Below are 21916 nucleotides of genomic sequence, written 5' to 3'. Positions count from 1 at the left end.
GCATGTGCGTGGTCGAAAACTCTTCGAGCTATCGCTTTCCAGAGTTTCCGGGCGGGCAGTTGGCAGGGTTTGGCTCTACGCATGTGCGTGGTCGAAAACTCTTCGAGCTATCGCTTTCCAGAGTTTCCGGGCGGGCAGTTGGCAGGGTTTGGCTCTACGCATGTGCGTGGTCGAAAACTCTTCGAGCTATCGCTTTCCAGAGTTTCCGGGCGGGCAGTTGGTCGGTGAGTGGAAGGATCCAGAAGGAGCTTCTGGTGGGTTTGACAGGGAGTGAGCTCGTCTCCCTGTCCCACTTCGGTGTGTTCAATCGGGCGCGCACGCGGTTTGGGAGCGAGTCTCGTGCATGCTGTCTTTCGGTATGACCGGTGCGGCCTGGCCCGTATGACAGAGCCTAACGTGGAGTTTATCTCTCGAAGCCTGTGCCAACAGGCCGTCCGGCTTTTGCTGCGCTAACGCCTCATGAGTTTACTCAGAGATACTAGGATCTGCCGATGACGGAGCCTAAGATAACAAGGTGTGGAGCTGGTGAACACAGCAGGCCACACAGCATCAGAGAAGGGTCCAGACCCGAAACGTCAGCTTTCCTGCTGCTCTGATGCCGCATGGCCTCTTGTGTTCATCCAGCTCCACACCTTGTTGCTTCATAAATTACATCGAGAAGTGAAGACAAACTGGCTGCATCGCAGTCAGTGATACGTTAATCATCCTAGTTCCCGTGTAATCTGAAGGCACGATATGTCCAAGGGAGATTTTCTCTAGCACCACCCCGCAATCCAGCATACCATATCAACATGATCTGTGATGCTTAGTATCCTTCCTTTTTTTATTTTTCAGTCACAGAATCCCTACAGTGTGGGAAGAGGCTCTTCGGCTCGTGGAGTCTGCACCAACCTTCCGAAGGGCAAGATAACAAAGTGTGGAGCTGGATGAACACAGCAGGCCAAGCAGCGTCTTAGGAGCACAAAAGCTGACGTTTCAGGTCTAGGCCCGAAACGTCAGCCTTTGTGCTCCTAAGACGCTGCTTGGCCTGCTGTGTTCATCCAGCTCCATACTTTGTTTATCTCAGATTCTCCAGCATGTGCTGTTCCCATTATCTTCCAAAGGGCGTCCAACCCTATTGCCGTAACTCCCCATTTATGGCTAATCCACCTAGCCTGCACATCTTGGGAGAAAACCCATGCAAATGCGGGGAGAATGTGCAAACTCCACGTAGACAGTCACTCGCGTTTGGAATTAACTTGGGCCCTGGCTTAGTGAGGCAAAAGTACTATAGTGAGCCGCCCTATTCAGGAATTATCTGATCGAGCCCTTTTTCATGACGCACTATATGTGTAAGCCTGTAATTTGTTCCCTAAATGAATAGTCTTTTGGGAATAAGAATGACCTGCCATCCGACCAATTCTACCCTTGCGTGATTTATATGCAGGATCTGAAGTTACATCGAAGTTAAGAGCAGGATTTGACTCGGCTCTGCCATTCAATATCATCACGGTTGATTATTGAACTCAATACCTTAGGCCTGCCCATTCCTCCTCCTCCTTCCTTCGCGCCTGCTTCCCCACCCGCAAATATGCCTTAATCACGAGTCACAAGAGCTATATGTAGGTACATATAGTTGTATACTTTGAAAACAATGTTTTGGTCTCAACTAGTTTCTGTGGTCATGAAATCCACAGGTGTACCATTGTTCAGGTGTAGAAATTTCTGCAGAACTGAGTTCAAAAGGTTTACCTCTCGTCCTTAAATTATGACCTCTGGTCTGAACTCCCCCACATTTGGGAACATTCTTCCTCCATCCAACCTGTCTAGCCCTGTTAGAATTTTGTAGGTTTCTACGAGATTTCCCCCCCTCATTCATCTAAACTCCAGTTAATACAATTCTAACTGTGTCAATCTCTCCTCATACATCAGTTCTACCATCCCAGGATTCAATTTGATAAGCCTTCACTGAACTTACTCAATAGCAAGACACCCTTCCCCAGGTAAGGAGACCAAAACTTCAGTCATATTCCATGTGTGGCCTGAATAATTGCAGCAAGGGCATCCTCATTCCTGTATTCAAATACTCAAGCTTTGAAGGCCAACGTACGGTTTGCTTTCTTTGCTGCTGCACCTGTGTGCTTATTTTCAATGACTGGTGCATGATGACACCAAGTCTCATTGAACATTCTCCTCTTAATTTACAACCATTCAAATAATGATGTATTATCAAAGTGGTACTTTCTTATCAGTCCAGTTGAAATAACATATTTGCATGAAAACTTGAAACTTCAATATTTGAAGCAAATTTCCTGGTTACCACCACACTAGCCTATGCTTCTTTAAGGAACTAGAGCCAGCTCTTTGATAATTACTTCGCTACATAATTTCATGGAATAGAATCATAGAACCCCTACAGTGTTGAAGCGGGTCATTCATCCCATCAAGTTTGCACCAAACCTCCAAAGAATATCATGTCCAACCCAACACCCCCAACCCCCATCCCTACATTTCCCATGGCGAATGCACCTAGCCTGCACACTGTGGGTAATTTAGCATGGCCAATTCCCCTAACCTGCACACCTTTGGAGTGTGGGAGGTAGTGGAGGAAACCCACCTGCCCACTCCCATGCACAGATGGGAAAATGTACAAACTCCACACGGCCTGAGAGTGGAATCGAACCCAGCTCCCTGGCACTGTGAGGCAACAGTCCTAGCCACTAACCCCTATTGAGCGTGGCTGACACCGTATGGCTTTTCTCATCCATATATCTCTATGTAATATTTGAGAAAATGCAGGGAAGGTTTCACTTTGCATACATTTTGTAAACACGCAGTGAGGTACAGTTTGTTAGCAGCTATATTTTAGGCAACTGATCACAATGATCATCACCAGAATTCTAGTTAAAAGAATTAACAAAACAGTCCAAAGTTAATTGGTGGACAAACTAAGACAACAGGTGAATAACTGTAATTTAAAAATGATGTCTGAGTACAAATATCTACAAAACCTGACCTCCTTTTATCAATTTTCCAATACACAGTACATCAATATGTTCATTTTCAGGCTGGAAACAGCCCATGCAAACTTGCCATGCAAAAACTACATCCTCCCACTCCTGGTGGTACTGCTGAGACTGAATTTTGCATCTTTCAGCTCACTAGAAATATTTAGTCCATTTTGCCTGTTCTCTGAAAACACTCGTTCCAATTAGTCTCACCTTCTACTCTTTTCTGAGAGTCTTATAATACTTCTCCTTTTTAAACAGAGATCTAATAGTACCACCAAACCAGCATTCATTAATTTTTCAGGCACACATTCCACATCATTACAACTTGTTGACCATAAGAAATTCTCATCCACACCCAGAAATAGTGAAGAAACTCCTGTGTTCCAACCAACTTGATTTTGATAATTTCCAAATTGCTGTATGTTCTGGTAATTACTGTAAATTGTAAGAAAAAAAGGAGGAAATGTATGGCTTTAAATGGGATTTTAATTATACGTGTTCATTTCAATTGTCACTGCCCTCTAATCTTGCTTCGAGACACTTGGTTAGCACTTCACTTGCAACAGGAAAGTCACATGCGTGCCCGACAAACATGCATTTACATAAATATCCAAAATTTGTTGTGTAGACCCAGAGGAGATAAGGTTTTGAATTCATTCACGGGATGAAGGTGTAACTGACTAAGCCAGTATTTATTGCCTAGAGGATAAATAGGGTATTGCTGTGGGCCTGGAGTCACAATTGGGCCAGACCAAGTAAGGACAACCAGACGGGTTGCCAGTCAACAATAGTCATTATTAGACTCTTGATTCTGCATTCCTTTTTAATGAGTTCAAATTTCACCATGTGCCATCAAGGGATTTGAATTTGGATCCCCAGAACATGCTTGGTCTCTGGACTAGCAGTCAAGTGACAAAGCGACCAGGCCATCACCTCCCCTGAGGTAAGTGCAGGGCCAGATTCTGTGAGCTAAGCAGAGCACAGGAAATGTACAACAGTATCACTTCAGAGCCAAACACAAACTCAAGGCTAATGCTCCAGTGCAGTACAAAGAGAGCCCTGTCCCATGGCACTATCTTAAAGAAGTACAATGGAATTGTTTTTGTTGACTTGATCAGTATTTGTCCCTCAATCAACATCAGTGAAGTAGAGATAGTAGGAACTGCAGAAGCTGGAGAATCTGAGATAACGAGGTGTAGACCTGGATGAACACAGCAGCCAGGCAGCATCAGAGGAGCAGGAAGGCTGACATTTCGGGTCTAGACCCTTCTGAAAGGTCAGCCTTCCTGCTCCTCTGATGCTGCTTGGCCTGCTGTGTTCATCCAGCACTACACCTTGTTATCTCAGTAAAGTAGATTGTTGGCCATTGTTGTTTGTACGGGTTTGCTGAGCACAAATTGGCTTCTGCATTTGTTACATTAGAGAAGGGACTGTACTTCAAAAATGTGTTTCATTAGTTAGAAAGTGCTTTGAGTCATTTGGTGATCTCAAAAACTATATAAATGCTGGTCATTTTCTTTTTATGGCTCACTGCATCCCTCAACACTGACCACCTCCCCCCTCCCCACCTAAATACTCTTGAATGACTTGAACAACAATAAGTGTTATTATCATGAAAATAATATCAAATTAAAACTTGTCTTTTACTGGTTTGCCCTTGCCTTGTCAGTCTTAGTTGTGGCTCATTTGGTAACTGTATTGCCTCCAAGCCAAAAAGTTTCAGGTTAATGCCCCACTTTAGGATTTCACAAAATCAAGCCTACTGTACGTTGCTGTTCTGAGAGTTTTTTTAACCACAGAGACCTGTGGAGGCTGATTTTTTAGGTGTAGCCCAGGCTGAGATAGACCGGTTAAAAATCTGCCCATCAAGGAGTATGGGGAGAAAGGTAGAAAAACTTGAGGTTTATCAGATTGGTTATCATCTCATTTAAGGGCAGATCAGACTCACTGAGCTGAATGGTCTATTTCTGCTCCAAAATCTTTTTATGTTCACTGCTTGAAGTGTGGTCTTCCAGATGATGTATTAAATTCTTATCTGCTGTCTGAGATAGATTCATTGGATAACAAAGTGTGGAGCTGGGTGAATACAGCAGGCCAAGCAGCACCTTAGGAACACAAAAGCTGACGTTTCGGGCCTAGACCCTTCCACACTTTGTTATCCACGGAATCTATCTCAGACAACAGATAAGAATTTAATTTAAGATTGAGAACTATTTTAAGAAAGGAGGGGAGTTATCCCTGTTCCATGTTTATTTCTGAATCAATATCGCCAAAAGATTCTGCACATAATCAAATTGCTTTTGTGGAACCTTGCTGTATACAAATTGGCTTCATTGTTTTCTATATTGCAACAATGGTTATTCTTCAAAAGCATTCCATTGGCTGTAAAGAAGTTTGAATTACCCAGTTGGGGATGATCTACTACTGAATTATTCAGTGGTTTTGAGAAGCACTGCAAAAATGCAAGTCTTTTGTTTCCAGACATTTCATGCAACTTGAAATAAATGGCAGAATTTACTTGTTCTGTTTCACCTAAAATTATGTACATTTCTATAGTATCTGCTCTTATTTGCCACATCTTTCAAAGCTGAAGAGTCCAGGTGTTTCTTACCTATACTCATAGTTCTCTCACTTTACGGATTAGCCTCAAGACTCTTCTCTGCATAATTTCTGACTTGAATGTTTGTTATATCTTGCTCAACAGAAGTGAACATTATAGCATTTTTGTATTCTCACTGGAAGCTCTTGGCAAACCAGGCAGTACTTGTAGGAAAGGAAATACAGTCTGTGACTACATCAATGACTTTTTATGAGAACTGAAAGAAGGTAGAGGTTAACCATTTTTTTAAACAATTAGAAATTAAGTGAAAGGGTGTTGGAAAGGAACAAACTGAAGGGTGACTGATAAGGTAGAAGAAAAGAGTAATTCATTAACTAAAATAGATGTTAGTACAAGGCACAATGTAGTGTGAATGATCACAAGAAAAGAGAAAATAGATGAGTTCAGAGGAGGTATAAACATGAGAATAGCAGTAGGGTGGAGAATTATGAATCCCTGGAAAACCTGTTGAAGTAGAGAATGTTCCTGTAGTCAGGAGAGTTACATAAAGACGGATATTCAGAGTGTAGACTACCACCACTGGCTTAATGTTAAAGCTGTGAAGTGATGAGTGATGAGTGGTGCTGCACTGTAAGCTTCCATTTAATGGAACAGTACTCAGGTAGCCAAGGACAACAAGGTCAAGGTGGAATGGCAAATTAAAGTAGCCAGTGACCAGAAGCTAAAACTGATATAATTAATAAAGTCATCACTCAGCATTTTTATGTCTTGTTAGTGCTGAAGAGACTGTATTTTGAGTGGCAATTCAGAATGTTAATTTGGAAGAAGTACAAGGTAATCACTCAGAAGATGTATTTGGGACCCCTGGAAGACATTAAGGGAAGTGTTGAAAGGTCAAGTGTTGCACATCCTGTGTTTGCATCTGTATAAACTAGGGCAGTAGAAGACTGGGAAGCAAGAACAATCCATTTGGAAGGCTAGAAGGGGAGGGGGAGATGTATTTTGGTGTTGCAGCATTATGCTGGAAGTGGCAGAAAAAGTAGACTGACAGTGATATGGCATGGAAATAGATCCTTTGGTCCACCTTGTCCATAATGACCAGATAGCCTAAACTAATCTACTCAGATTTGCCAACATTTCACCTGTATCCCTCTTAAACCCTTCCTTTTCATGTACCCATCCAGTTGTTTTAAATGTTGTAACTATATCAGCCTCCATCACTTCCTTTGGTAGTTCATTCCATAAATGCACCATCCTCTGCGTGAAAAAAATTGCTCCTTAGGTCTCTTTTAGACCTTTCCCTTCTCAACTTGAATGTGGAAGATGAGGGCAAGGGGAACGCTTAGAGTTCAGAGAGGAAGGAAAAGGGAAGAGGACTTGAGTGCAAGATGGCCATGCTCAAGAAGCTGTGCAACCGCCGTGGAGGAAAAGATCTTTGATTTGGAATGTTAACTGTTGCCTTCTACATAGATGCTGCCTGACCTGTTGATTTTTTATTCCCAGCAGTTTTTTTCCCGATGTTTGGTATCCATAATATTTCACTTTTGTCATCGTATTTGAGGTAAAGCCTGACCAGAGACATTGCTTCAGTGCCGATGTATTCCCGATATCAGTTTCTTCAATGCTTTTGAAGTAATTTGGTACTTTTCTTCAGAACGTAGTATAACAGAACTTTTTGATATTTTTGTTATGCTAGTCACTATTAATTGTAAATCACTACTCATTTGTGTGATTTAAAATCTGAATGGCCTCCTCCTGCTCCTATCTTCTATGTTTCTGTAATATGGTAATTCTAGGGAATGAAGCATGTGGCATTAGAACATAGAACATAGAACATTACAGCACAGTACAGGCCCTTCGGCCCTCGATGTTGTGCCGACCTGTCATACCGATAAATCTTGACCTTACCCCATCACCATCCTTGTCCTATCTCTACATGCCTCTTCTCTCAGCCTTGACTCCTTCACACAATGAACATCCCCAAGCCCCCACTATCACCTCTGTAGGCAACTCTTGCATCCTCTTGAATGATGAACGGGTGAATCCCCAGGACTGCATTTGCCCCGGGACTGAATTTTCCCCAGCCCTCTGATCAACTTTGACAAGCGAACCCCTTGACATGACTGATCAGATCCTGACTGCAACAGATGGCCCGACAGGATGGACTACTGGTCATTCTCCAGGCTGCAGTTAAACATATCCACTGACCATGCACAGATGTTTGACTATGGCCAATCCTCTGAAGTGTGTGCAGACCTTGCCTATGACATCTGACAGATAGTGGACTTCCCACTTTGACTGGGCTGAAATTTAGTCCCTCTATGATGACAGCGTCAATTAGTTAAATAAAGATTCAATATGTGTGCAGTGATGGCAGCTGGCCAATGTGGTAGATGTCAAATTGATGTCACGGTGTGCCATACATCAGGGTGACCACAACTTGTGCAGATGCCTATCACAAGCATGGCAAGCAGCCTGCCTATCTGCCTGTCCTCACTAAATAGCTTGTCAATGCAACAGTACTGATAGCTTTTGGCTTTGCTTAGTAACAGATATGGCACAGCATAGCAAAGCAAGACACGGATGCCTAGAGCATGCAAGTAGGTGTTATGTGGGCAGAAGTGAGACTAGCTGGCATTGGTCTTTCCTCCTGCTGCTCTTGTACTTTGCCAATGCTCCTCTCCTGTGTTCACAATGCGCCCATCTCCACTGGGGTGAAAGCCGAGCACATCTGTGCAAAAGACAAGACTGAAGCATTTGAAAGGTGGTAGCACAGTGGCATTGCACTAGACTCATAGTCCAGAGGTGCAGGCTAAATCTTTGAGGACAAGAGATCAAATGCAATTAAGGCAGATGATGAAATTGAACTCTATCCAAGAAGTATACTTGAAATTGAAAGCCAGCCTTGTAGAAATGATGGAAGGGGACTTTGGGAGATCTTTCCTTGATATCAGGCATACCTAGCACAAAGGAATATTTGATGTGGTCGAAGGAGATTAATCCTCTCAGCCCTGACATTACTGCATGAGTTCCTCTCGTCCAACCACTTTCACCTGATATAAAAAAAACACTGTCTGTGATTCTTCAGATACTGGCTAATGCCTACATGTAGCAAGAACTGGACAACATCCAGTCTTGGGTTAGTATTGTAACATCAGTTGCAAAACTATTTCCAACAAGAACTAACTCAACCATAGCTCCTTAATATTCAGTGACATCACGATTGCTAAATCCTCCACTGTCAGCATCCTGTGGGTTACCTTGACTAAGAACTAAACTGGACTAACTATGTAAGTACTGTGGCTGCAACAGCAGGTCAGAGTCTATGTCTTCTGAGTCATTCACTCGTTACTCCTCAAAACCTGCCCATAAGGCACAAATCATAAATGTAATGGAATTTCCCCCACTTGTCTGGATGAGTACAGCCCCAAAAACACACAAGAAGTTCAATGCCATTCAGGACAAAGCAGCCTGCATGATTGTTACCCCATATAACCATGACAACATACACTCTCTCCTCCACTGATGTACAGTAGCAGCAGTGTTCACTATCCAGAAAATATACTACAGAATTTCACCAAGGCTTCTTGGACAGCACCTTTCAAACCTGCAAACTCTAATATCTAGAAGGACAAAAGCACCAGGTGCGTGGGAACATCACTTCCTCAAATTGCCCTTTAAGACACTCACCATTTTAACTTGAAAATACATCACTATTTCTTCAGTGTCACTGGGTCAAAATTCAGGAACTCCCTCCCGATGGCATTGTGTGTCTACCTGCAGCATATGAATTGCAGCTATCCAAGAACAAGATAAGGAGTTGAAAAGTGGCAGAAGAGGGCTGAGTTTAAAAATAAAGGTGTGTAAGAGTGTCATCATAGGAGAATTGTAAATTTGTAAACCTCTTGTATTCAGTTTAAAGTAAATCACATAAAAGTAAATTTAAGTAACGCAGGGCAGCTCAGCCAAGAGGAATGCCCATCCTGTGCCATGTGAGGGACCATGAACACTTCACTTAACCTAGAGAAAAAATTTTTGTTTGCAGTAAATGTCACAGGCAGCAGAAACATAAATTCCAAGTTTCAAAACTCAAGTGGTATCTGAAGTCAATGTGCTACATCCACAAAGCTGAGAGTTATGTGGATAGCATGTTCAGGGGAAGGGGGCATCATGGCTCTGGATAGACGTATGCGAGTAGATAGTGAATGGGTAACTATCAGACAGTTCAGGAGAACCAGGTAGCTAATGCAGGTGTCCCTGGAGGTCCTGCTCAAAAGCCAGTTTCAGATACTGGTGAAGGTGATGTTCCCTCAAAAGAATGTGATTATGCTAAGGCTGTGGCATCACAAGTTAAGCCAGCTATAAGGGAGAGAAGGAAGCAGAGTTGAAGAGACGCAGGGGTAGTGCATTCATTCAAGAATACTTAGGTGTTTCTGCACAAAAGGTTGTAAGCCTAGGATGGTATATTACTTTCTAGGTGGAGAATATTCTTCTGAGTAAGTGTAAGTAGCCAGAGTTCATGGGCCACATTGGTGCCAACAGTATAGGTAGGAGAGAAGGATAAGGTCCTAAGATTAGAATTTAATGAGCTAAGTAGAGAGCTAGCAAGCAGGACCTCAAATGGTGTCAGCACTGGATTAATCCCAGTATCATGAGCAAGTGATTACAAAGGTAGTGGTATAAGCCAATATGTGCATTGCTGGAAAGATCGTGATGGAGGGAAAGCTTCAAAATTCCTGTGAAACTACAACTGCTTCTGTAGAGACAGCAGTTGTAGAAACCAGGTGGATTTAACTGAACAGAGACAGAATGGATTTCCTGCATTGTTTTCCAACAAATTAGTGGGCTCGCTGTCAATGTCAAATAGGAAACATCTACTTGCATGTGTAACTTCAATTTTTAACTTGCGCCAGCTGAGAATATAATGTGACAGTAAAGAAGGTAGGTGTATAAATGTGCAAAGTTACTGAATAGATGTTTGTGGGTGTTATGCTCAATATCTAGGTGAATGCTTAAGCCCCATTCTAGTGGACATGGGAGAACAAATCCAGAAATTGTAGAAAGTGACCCACTCATTGCTGTTCTTTTAGCTCCGGCATTGTTTCCCTTGTCCCAGTGCGAAGCAGTAACAGTCATCCCTGAGTCAAGCAGTAAGCCTACTTGAATTATTAATAATAGCACAAAGATGCATATAGGACCCAATTATCATTTCTTGATGGTCAGAATGGCAGTTTGGTTGAAGGAGATAACTAAAGGAAAACTCCTTTTAATTTTTCTGCAGTGTTGAGGAGGAATATACCTCCAAGCTCAAGACGTTTACTGTAGGTAGCTGCTGCTACTACTGTCCATTTTGCAGATCTGGCCCCTTAATGGCCAAGGTCATTTTGCTGAGGATCAGCATTTTGACTAAATTTGAGGCAGGTCAAAGCACCTTATGCATATGAAGGTCAACCCTTTAAATGAGAGAATATCCACCCTATGGAACACTGATTCATAAATGTTCAAGACTAAGGATCTCAATGAAAATGAAAATAATTCACGTAGTGTAGTGGTATTCAGTTCTAAGTGGAAACATGATGGCTAGAAACAAGAAATTTGTCCTCATCATTGGCAGTTATACAGTTATCTAAGTGAGGTTGAGCAGAATATATTTTGAAAAGCTATTTTGTTCATTCAGATACAGAAATGAGCAGTAATTTGTCAAATCAACACTTTTTTCCTCTCAAAAATAGTAAGGGGTGACTCGTGCTGAAGATGACTAAGAAACGAAGGAATAATGGACGTGCCAAGAAGGGCCGTGGTCATGTACAGCCCATCAGATGCACAAACTGCGCCCGCTGCGTCCCCAAAGACAAAGCCATTAAGAAGTTTGTCATCCGCAACATCGTGGAGGCTGCAGCAGTTCGAGATATTTCAGAGGCCAGTGTTTTTGATGCATACGTGCTGCCCAAGCTGTATGTGAAATTACATTACTGTGTCAGCTGTGCCATCCACAGTAAAGTGGTAAGAAATCGTTCACGTGAGGCCAGGAAGGATCGAACCCCCCCTCCACGTTTCAGACCAGGCGCCAACATCCCACGGGGACCTCCTCCCAAGCCTATGTAAATAGTAGCGGATCCTATTTGAAATAATAAAATTGTTGGACCACTTAAAAAAAATCTCATTTTTTCCAGTATAATCCGAAGGTTCTTTGAAATCACACTCCTGTTAATCAGAAATTACAGCTGCAGTTCACCACTCGTGAGCTTATTCATGGTTGGAGTTTGGAACAATGTAAATAGAGGTTCACTGCTTCTCCATCAAGTAGGAAGTAGACGGAAAGGTCACTGCTGAATTTCTGGATCACATTTGCATATCTTTTTGCAGCTCTTATACTGTGTCATTGATAAAGGTATTGAAAATATCAAAAGGTACTTGCTGTTTCCACTTATAAAGGAAAAGCTTGAAAGGGAGAGGTCATATTGAAATAGACGGCAGTACTCCTTTTAACTTATTTGTCACTTAGTGGTATTTGCTTTATTATGATATCATCAGTGAAATAATGGAGCTGCTGTGATCTAAATTGCTTAGCAACATAGAATTATCTATGTTTACTGCATTCATATGCATAGCATGCCTAAACTTTTCTTAGAAATCAATGTATCTTCACTCTGCAATTAATCTGTTTGCAAGGGCTTGCTTAAGGTTGCCCTTAAACAGACACCACAGATCTGTAAGTCTTACCATTTTTCTTTATTTATTCATGGGATGTAAGTATCGCTGGCCAGGCCAGCATTTATTGTCCATCCTGAATTCCCTTTGAGAAAAAGTGGTGTTGTGAGATCCCTACTTGAACCTCTGAAAACATTTAGTGTAGGTACAGATTCAGATTTTATTTTAGGGAATGTTTTGTGATTTTTGATCCTGCTGACTGTGTTTCCTTGGGTGGCACAGTGGCTCAGTGGTTAGCACTGCTGCCTCACAGTGCCAGGGACCTGAGTTCAATTCCAACCTTGGGCGACTGTCTGTGTGGAGTTTGCACATTCTCCACGTGTCTGTGTGGGTTTGCTCCGGTTTCCCCTCTCAGTCCAAAGATATGCAGGTTAGGTGGATTGGCCATGCTAAATTGCCTGTAGTTTTCGGGGATGGGTTTGGGTGGGATGCGCTGAGGGTCAATGTGGACTTGTTGGGCCAAAGGGCCCATTTCCACACTGTAGGGATTCTGTTAAAAAAAAGTAAAGGAATGGCAATATATTTTAAAGTCAGGGTGATGTATGACTTTGAGGGAAACTTGCAAATAGTGTTGTTTCAACATAACAGCTGACCTTGTTCCATTTAGTGATGGAGATTGTGGATTTCAAAGGTGCTGTTGAAGAAGCAGTGACAATTGCTGCCATGCATCTTCTAGCTGACTTACATTGCTGCCATTGTGCACCACTGAATGTTTACAGTGATGCCAATCAAGTGGATTGCTTTGTTTTTCATGATGTCAATCTTCTTGACAATTATCTGTCATTCTCCTGACTTGTGCCTTGTTGATGGCGGATGGGCTTTGGGGAATCAGGAAATGAGTTACTTCACAGAAGTGTTATGCAGAAGGAGGCTATTTAGCCTACCATGTCTGCACCAGTTCATTACATGAGCATCATTACCTCGTGCCAATCTTCTGCTTTTTACCCAAATCCTTGCAAAGTTTAAATATCCAAATAATAATTCAATGCCCACTTGATTTCCTCACTTGGCATGCATTTCCTGGCGTCTGACATGCTGCTGTAGCCACAGTATTTAAATAGCTGGTCTAGTTCTGTTTCATCTCAGTGGTAAACCTCAAATACATAAAGGGGAATTCAGCAACGGCAATGCCATTGAATGCAAGGGGAAAATGGTTTGATTCTGTTTTAAAATGGCAATTGCCTGGCACTTCTGTAACACTAATGTTACTTGCAAATAGTAACTCTACCCATCATTTTTTATAGATTAAGTAAATCCGTCTGTTCTTGCAAATAACACTCATAGCTCTCATGACTAAACTGGCAGCCCATTGTGATACTAGGCAATACAACCTGAGAAACTCGCATTTGTTGAGTCAGCTAATCTCAGCCAGGACTGAAAAGTGTGAATGATCAAACGTGTCCCCAATTGAATACCTTGCCGCTTGTCACTTCCGTGACCAATGTAACATCGTACCTTTCATATCCATGGGATGTCACAAAGGGCTTCATAGCCAATGCCTACATTTGAAATGTTGCCATTATTGTAATGAGGACAAATGTGGCACCTAATTTGCACACCACAGTTCCCACAATAGCAGTGATATGAGCAGTTTTATTATTGATTGAGGAATAAATATTAGGTAGGACATAAGGACAATTTCCATGGTCTTTGAATTGTACAATGTGATATTTTGTGAGATCTGACAATCTCAGATGAAGGCTGTGTTTAACATATCATGGAAATGACAGTGCCTCCATGAGTATTGCACAGAAGCACCAGCCGAAATAAAGTGCTGAAATCTCTCGAGTGTCAAGTCTTAAATCACATACCACCTACCATAGGTGCGAATGCTAACAGCCAGTAAGCGACAGCTGACTTGTGAAGAGTACAATAGAAATTGAGTCCTTCCAGTAGAACCATACTGCCAGAGTTTTAAAACTTTGTGAAACCTGAATGCAGTACACATATATCAATTGTATTTATCATTTGTTTGAAGCTAATACAAGAGCTAAGGCATAACTTTGAAATATTAATTTTTGCTCTTCAGGTAACTGTTCATCATTATTGATGATGTTTTTGTCAAAGTGGAACATTTCTAGAATGTTTTTGCATCACAAAGCCATAAAATAAGTGAAGATGAGGAAGACTGTTTGGCTTATCTCAATTGAACAGCCATAGCACATTACTCTCTCCAAAATGACCTTAGGGTATCCTCTTTCCTACTCTGATAAATATTTTTAAAAATTTTTTGCATTTAAACATTGAGACCTGCTCTTTGTTATTGATCTCTCAGTTTGCTTGTCTTTATTTTCATGGTAAACTTTGAAGTATTGTTTCAAATTTACTTTAGACTATTTATTGGCTTAGAGGTTGATGCTCAGTTGTCTTGTTCAAATCTGAAGTGTCAAGGTACTCCTACCTTTACCCCTTCTGTTCTGTAACACTTGTTATTAGCCCTGTGGCTTTGCTCAACAATACAACAAAAAATGTGATTGCTTTAGATATAAACAGGGGTATAGTGCTCCCAACTATAGCCTAACAAAGACAGGCACGTTTTCAGTTTTACTGAATATCACTGGCTGCAGGACATACTCCGAAGATGAGGAAAACAATCAGAAGTTATGATTGCCATTGAAACCAGTGACATAGGTTGGAAAAGGAGGAGGTCCTAGAGACAGTTTTGTGGACTCCAGAAAAGATCAAAGGGCAAAATCTCAAAGTGATCATCTTTGATGTGTTTCCAGTCCTACATTTTGAATATAAAAATAGGATTTTTTTATACTTCTGTGGATGTGGCACCACTGGCAAGGACAGCATTTGTTTCCCATCCCCAATTGCCCTTGAATTATGAAGATTGTTGGGCATTCTCAAAAGGCAGTTAAGAGTCAACTGTAATAACAAGGTGTAGAGCTGGATGAACACAGCGGGCCAGGCAGCATCAGAGGAGCAGGAAAGTTGATGTTCCTGAAGTATGACTTAAACTCTTAGCCTTTTGTCTCAGAATGTGAGAATGCTCTCAGTTGATCCACAGCCAACCCATTGAAAGCTCACGTGAAACAGAACCAAGAAATATGTAAACAAAGAATATAAGAATAGTTTTAAGAAATGGTGAAGTCAATTAGGGGCATGAAATAGAATTAATATTGCAGTGGAGGAGATGTTGTACAATATAAAAATGGATAAAAGGCTATAAATAGACTGTGTACAGGTCCTGCTGTTTTGATGGAATTCATCCAGGATTCCTAAGCTCACGCTCTGTTGTCAGAAGGTATAATTACAGTCTTGCTCATTCTTGGAAACAGGAATGGCTCCAGATAACTGGAAGATTCTAAATATTGCATTGCTGTTTGTAAAGGTGAAGGGGGATACTCCCAGTAGATACAAATCAACCATCAAAAGTCAGTGGCAGGTAAATAAGTGCAAACAGCTAAAGAGGACCAAACCAATTCTTTTTTGGAGAATCATGGTTTAAAAGTGGGCAGACAGCATGGATTTGTTAGTGAGAAATTAAAAAGCAATGGGATAATAAATATATATTACTTACAGCGCAGAAACTGATGTTTTGGACCAGAAGATTTATGAGTTTATGCTCCATTAAAGCCTCCAACACATCAACAGATCCTTCTATTCCTTTCTCACTCGAGTTTATATAACCTTCCCTTAAATGCATCCTTGAAAGTTGTTTTGATTACAATTCTGGAGTAAATTCTATGTGTGGAACCACCCTGACTGAAGAATTTTCTTCCGAATTCCTTATTTATTTATTCAATGACTCATATTTGTGGCACACACTAATGGAAATTTTTTCTTTAGGTCTAACCTGCCAAACTTCTTTGGAATCTAAATGACCTCTGTAAGATCATCTCTGTCTTTTGTTAATGGATATAGAAACAGGTGTAGGTCATTCAGCCTTTCAAGCCTGTTCTGACATTTAACTGGATCATTGTATTTCCACGGTCCTCTGAGTTAGAAAATTGCAAAGATTCACTACTATGTGTTTGTCAATTTTAAAAAATTATTCATTTTAGCCCTAAATTCCCTGTAGTCCCCTAATCCTAGACTCCCCAACCAGGAGAAACATGTTGCCTGCATGTGTCCTAACTATCATTTTAGGTATTTGGGAGATTTCAATTAAAGCATCTCTTGCCAAAATTGTATAGAATAAAGGCCTGTTTGCCCATTCTTTTTTTCTGCTGTCCCAGGAAGAAGTCTGTTAAATCTTTGTTGCACTTCCTTGATGGCAATAATGTCATTTGTGAGGTAAAGAGACAATGCACAGTCCTCCAGATCTGATCAATGTTCTTAAGAATTGAAGCAAGACTTAAGTACTACTGTGCTGAAATCCTTTTGCAATAACGGCTAATATTCCATTAATCTTCCTAAAAGCTTGCCGTACCTGCATGTTGGCCTTCAGTAACTTACTGTCTAGAACACCTAGATCCCTTTGTATATGTATGCTTTAATTTGCCAATCAATAAATACTCTGCACATCTATCCTTCCTACAGAAGTGGACAACCTGACATATCTGCACATTTTATTGCATTTGCTACACTCTTGCCCACCCACTAAGCCTGTCCAAATCCTCCTGAATCCACTTTGCAAATTCCTCAAGACACATATTCCTGCTTAGCCTTGTATCATCGTCAGATTTGGAAATATAGCATTTGGTCCCCATGTCCATTGATATATATGAATAGTTCGGACACAAGTACTGATCATTTTTGTACCCCACTAGTCTCAATATGCTAATGCAAGAATGAACTGTTTATTTCTACTATGTTTTCTACCTGTTAGCCAATTATTAATTTGTACCAGTGCATTGCGTCCTATCCCACATAGTTTAATTTTGTGACCAACCTCCTGTAGGGGACCTATCAAGAGCTTTCTGAAAATCCAAGTACACTACATCCATCATTACCCTTTTGTGAGTTTCGTTGGCAATTCCCTCAACAAGTTTGTCAAACATGTTTTTATTGTTCACAAACCCAAGCTAACTGCCCAACCAGATCATTATCATCCAAGTGTCTATTTATCACAACCTTTGTGATGGATTCTAGTATTCCTTGCTACAGAGTTTTGAGAAGATTTGTAGCTCCGGTTGAGGTTCTGGATGTGAGTTTGCTCGCTGAGCTGGAAGGTTAGTTCTCAGACGTTTCGTCACCATTCTAGGTGACATCATCAGTGAGCCTCCGACTAAGCGCTGGTGTTATGTCCCGCTTTCTATTTATCTGTTTAGGCTTCCTTGGATTGGTGATGTCATTTCCTGTTCTTTTTCTCAGAGGATGGTAGATTGGCTCCAAATCCATGTGTTTGTTGATGGAGTTCCGGTTGGAATGCCATGCTTCTAGGAATTCTCGTGCATGTCTCTGGCTTGTCCTAGGATAGATATGTGTCCCAATCAAAGTGGTGTCCTTCCTCATCTGTGTGAAAGGATACTAGTGATAGTGGGTCATGTCGTTTTGTGGCTAGTTGATGTTCATGTATCCTGGTGGCTACCTTTCTGCCTGTTTGTCCAATGTAGTGTTTGTCACAGTTCTTGCAAGGTATTTTGTAGATGACGTTTGTTTTGCTTGTTGTCTGTATAGGGTCTTTTAAGTCCATTAGCTGCTGTTTTAGTGTGTTGGTGGGTTTGTGGGCTACCCTGATGCCAAGAGGTCCGAGTAGTCTGGCAGTCATTTCGGCAATGTCTTTGATGTAGGGGAGAGTGGTTATGGTTTCTGGGCCCGTTTTGTCTGTTTGGGTTTGTTGCTGAGAAATTGGCAGATTGTGTTCATTGGGTATCCGTACTTTTTGAATACGCTGTATAGGTGATTTTCTTCTGCTCTTCATAGATCCTCTGTGCTGCAGTGTGTGGTGGCTCGTTAGAATAATTAAACACTGCAGCACAGAGGATCTACGAAGAGCAGAAGAAAATCACCTATACAGCGTATTCAAAAAGAGCGGGTACCCAATGAACACAATCCGCCGATTTCTCAGCAACAAACCCAAACAAACAGACAAAACGGGCCCAGAAGCCATAACCATTCTCCCCTACATCAAAGACATTGCCGAAATGACTGCCAGACTACTCGGACCTCTTGGCATCAGGGTAGCCCGCAAACCCACCAACACACTAAAACAGCAGCTAATGGACTTAAAAGACCCTATACAGACAACAAGCAAAACGAACGTCATCTACAAAATACCTTGCAAGAACTGTGACAAACACTACATTGGACAAACTGGCAGAAAGCTAGCCACCAGGATACATGAACATCAACTAGCCACAAAATGACATGACCCACTATCACTAGTATCCTTTCATACAGATGAGGAAGGACACCACTTTTGATTGGAACAACACATCCATCCTAGAACAAGCCAAACAGACACGCACGAGAATTCCTGGAAGCATGGCATTCCAACTGGAACTCCATCAACAAACACATTGATTTGGAGCCAATCTACCATCCTCTGAGATAAAGAACAGGAAATGACATCACCAACCCAAGGAAACCTAAACAGATAAATAGAAAGCGGGACATAACACCAGCGCTTCATCAGAGGCTCACTGATGATGTTACTTAGAATGGTGACAAAACGTCTGAGAACTAACCTTCCAGCTCAGCGAGCAAACTCACATCCATTCATTGCTACAATTAACTTGGCTTCAGATCCCTGTTTTCTCTCTAGCTCCCTTCTTAAATAATAAGGTGACATCTGCTGGCTTCCAATCTGCAGAAATTAATTCAAAATCTATAGAATTGTGGAACATGGTCACCAATGTATCAACTACCTCTATAGCCATCTCATTCACCACTCTGGCATGTGGAATACCAGACCCCAGGGACTTAACAGCTCTCAGCCCCATGAATTTCTCCAGTACAGCCATCTTACTAATGCTAATTTGCTTCAACTCCTCATTCGCCCTAGTTATTGATCTTGATTCTGGGAGATTTCTTGTATGTTTGGTGAAAATGAGCATGCGGTAATAATTTAGCTTCTCAGCCGTTTCTCTATTTCTTGTAAATTCTCTTGGTTCTGCCTGTAATGGACCCACATTCAGCTTAGCCAAATTACATGTATTTACAGCCTGTTTTTTGTATTTTGCTAGATCGTATTCATATTCTATTCTCCTTTTTAAATATTTTTGCCCTCCTTTGCTGAATCCCTCCCAAAGCTTCTCAGTCATCAGTGTCTGCTGTCCCTTGCTGTTTCCCAACTCCAGCCGAGTAGATTCCATACATTGTTCTTCCAATCCGGATCCTTACTCAGTAATGTATTGGTCCCGTTCTTTATTATTTGTGGAGCTCCACACCCTTTTCCTCCTGGTCTGTAATTCTGAGATGTCAAATATCCTTAAATGTCATGTAGTCATGTTCTGTAGTGGTAATTATATCGTACTTGTATTTGTGCCTTTAAAGCATCTACCTTATTGTACATTCTGCATGCATTCAGTTAGTGTACCCCTAACATTGTCTTATTGAATTAATTCCACATTCAAAGCATATTTAATGCTTGGCTTTGTTTTTATGTCTCCTAGTCTTCTTGTAGCTTTTCTATTTTCTGCTTGGATTTAGTATTTTTTTTGAAAAACGTTTTTCCAGGACTCTAATTCTGGAGGTCAGCATTGTGCACAGTACGTCAAATGTGATTTAACTAAAGTTCTATTCAAGTTCAACACAATTCCTTTGCATTTTACAAAATGCTGGCAGAACATGTGAAGAGAGAAAAACAGAGTTAACGTTCAGATGATAACAAAGTGTGTAGCTGGATGAACACAGCAGGCCAAGCAGCATCTTACTTTCAGATGAATGACTTTATCTGATGTGTGCTAAGCGTTTCCAGCATTTTCTGATTGTTTTCAAGTCATTTCATTTTCTCTGCTTTTCTGAATTGAGTCTGAACTACGCAACATGGGATTTTGTCGGTGACATGACTGTCCAGAGCTAGCATGACTACGGGAGATGTCTAGCACTTGCTGTTATGGCAGAACCAGTATCTGAAGAAGCTCCTTCTCAAAATCCTTTAAAGTCCCATTCCCAGCTCCCTGACAGTGACATCCTTTTTTTTAAAACTACATTGCTGCATACCATATCCTGGATAAACTGTTCAGAAACTGCTAATCTCCCTTATGCGACGATGCCCGTACAACTCCCTTTCTAGAAAACAGTAGGGGAGGGAATTAGGCCACAGTGTAAATCAAGGCATTGTTGCTCAGAAGGCTGACCAGATTGCAGGGACCAGAATAGAAATGTAGTAATAATAATGCTCTATAATTGTGATGATAGATGGTGTTTTTGAGGCTAAAAAAAGTTGTTTGCTTGGACTTAAATAAAACCTTTAATGAGTTTTCACATTGTAAATTAATCAGTAAAGTTAAATCATAATGAGATTCAGGATGAGCTTGCTAATTGGATAGAAAATTGGCTTTAGGAAGGAGACAAAGGGTAGTGATAAAGGGTTGTTTTTTTCTACTGGAAGACTGTGACCAGTGGTGTAGCATAGGAATTGGTTCTGTGTCCATTTCTTTTTGTTATTTATATAAGTGATATGGATGAGAATGTAGGATGCACAGTTTAGTAAGTTTGTGGATGACACTAAAATTGATGGTGTAGTGGCCTGTGAAGAAGGTTATCTGAAATTATGAAGAGATCCTGGTCACTTTGGTCAGTGGACTAAGGAGTGGCAGATGGAGTTAATTTGGATAAATGTGAGATATTGCATTTTGGTAAAACAAACGAGGACAGGACTTATGCAGTTAATAGTAAGGCTCTGAGTAGTGTTGTAGAAAAGACAGACCTAGGGGTTCAGACACACAGGGTGGTTAAGAAGGCACTTGCCTTCATTGCTCAGAGCGTTTGAATATAGGAGTTGGGATATCTTGTTGAAGTTGTACAGGACATTGGTGAGCCCTCTTTTGCAGTACTGTGTGCAGTTCGGGTCACCCCGTTATAGGAAAAATATCAATAACTAGAGAGAGTTCAGAACAGTTTTACTGGGATATTACTGGGAATGGAGGGTTTGGATTATAAAAATAGGCTGAGACTATTTTCATTGGCGCATAGGAGGTTACCGGGTGACCTTATTGAGATTTATGAAATCACGAGGGGCATAGATAAAGTGACTTGCAAAGATCTTTTCCCTGAAGTGGGTGAGTTCAAAGTTAGGGGTGGTATTTTTAAGTTGAGAGAAAAAAAAATTTTAAAAAGACATGAGGGCAACTTTTTACACAAAGTGGTTTGTATGCGAAATGAACTGCCAGAGGGAGTCGAGGATGCGGGTACAATTATAATATTTAAACAATATTTGGATAAGTACATGAGTAGGAATGATTTGGAGGGATATGGGCCAAAAACAGGCAGATGGTTTATTTTGAGAACATGGCTCAGCGTGGATTAGTTGGACAGAAAGGTCTGTTTCCATGCTGTATGATTCTTTGCCGTGTTGCCCACAAGTGTCAGAAGAAAAGATATCTCACAGCAGCCAATGAGGCACTTGCAAATGGAGGGTATATATCCAGATTTTATGTTCAGTGTTGGAGCATGTATAAAATGACTTGATAGATATATGGAGGAGTTCCTGCTGAAATGCATTTAGGAATTAAATTTAAAAAGCAGGATCTTGACACTGAGGAAAGCAGCCCCATGTTACCAAAGATATGTAGGATGGGTAATTGATTATTGAAGTTCA

At 41.2% G+C, this 21916-nt stretch overlaps 2 protein-coding genes across 8 annotated transcripts in view; both read left to right on the top strand.

Moving 5' to 3' along the window:
- Positions 1-2: 2 nt before the first annotated feature.
- The window catches only part of LOC125455467 (small ribosomal subunit protein eS26), an 88529-nt gene continuing 66615 nt past the window's right edge, over positions 3-21916 (top strand). The window contains exons 1-3 of one of the 7 annotated variants that reach the window (XM_048537531.2): positions 111-224; positions 1912-1982; positions 11283-11702. In XM_048537531.2, coding sequence (XP_048393488.1) covers positions 11305-11655 — 351 coding nt within the window. In that variant the 5' untranslated portion in view covers positions 111-224; positions 1912-1982; positions 11283-11304 and the 3' untranslated portion in view covers positions 11656-11702. Of the gene's footprint in view, positions 298-1911; positions 1983-11282; positions 11703-21916 lie in introns of those variants that run through there. The other 6 variants (XM_048537528.1, XM_048537530.2, XM_059649123.1 and 3 more) reach the window with 6 other exon arrangements.
- Positions 141-21916, top strand: part of bag5 (BCL2 associated athanogene 5) — a 29693-nt gene continuing 7917 nt past the window's right edge. Inside the window, exon 1 of the mRNA XM_048537522.2 lies at positions 141-254. The gene's annotated coding sequence lies outside the window, so the exon portion shown is untranslated. The remainder of the gene's footprint in view (positions 255-21916) is intronic.

Source organism: Stegostoma tigrinum, chromosome 10 (assembly GCF_030684315.1).
Source record: "Stegostoma tigrinum isolate sSteTig4 chromosome 10, sSteTig4.hap1, whole genome shotgun sequence".
In the NCBI taxonomy this organism is placed as follows: Eukaryota; Metazoa; Chordata; class Chondrichthyes; order Orectolobiformes; family Stegostomatidae; genus Stegostoma; species Stegostoma tigrinum.
Note: the sequence above shows the minus strand (reverse complement) of the source record. Positions and strands in the feature narration are given on the sequence as shown.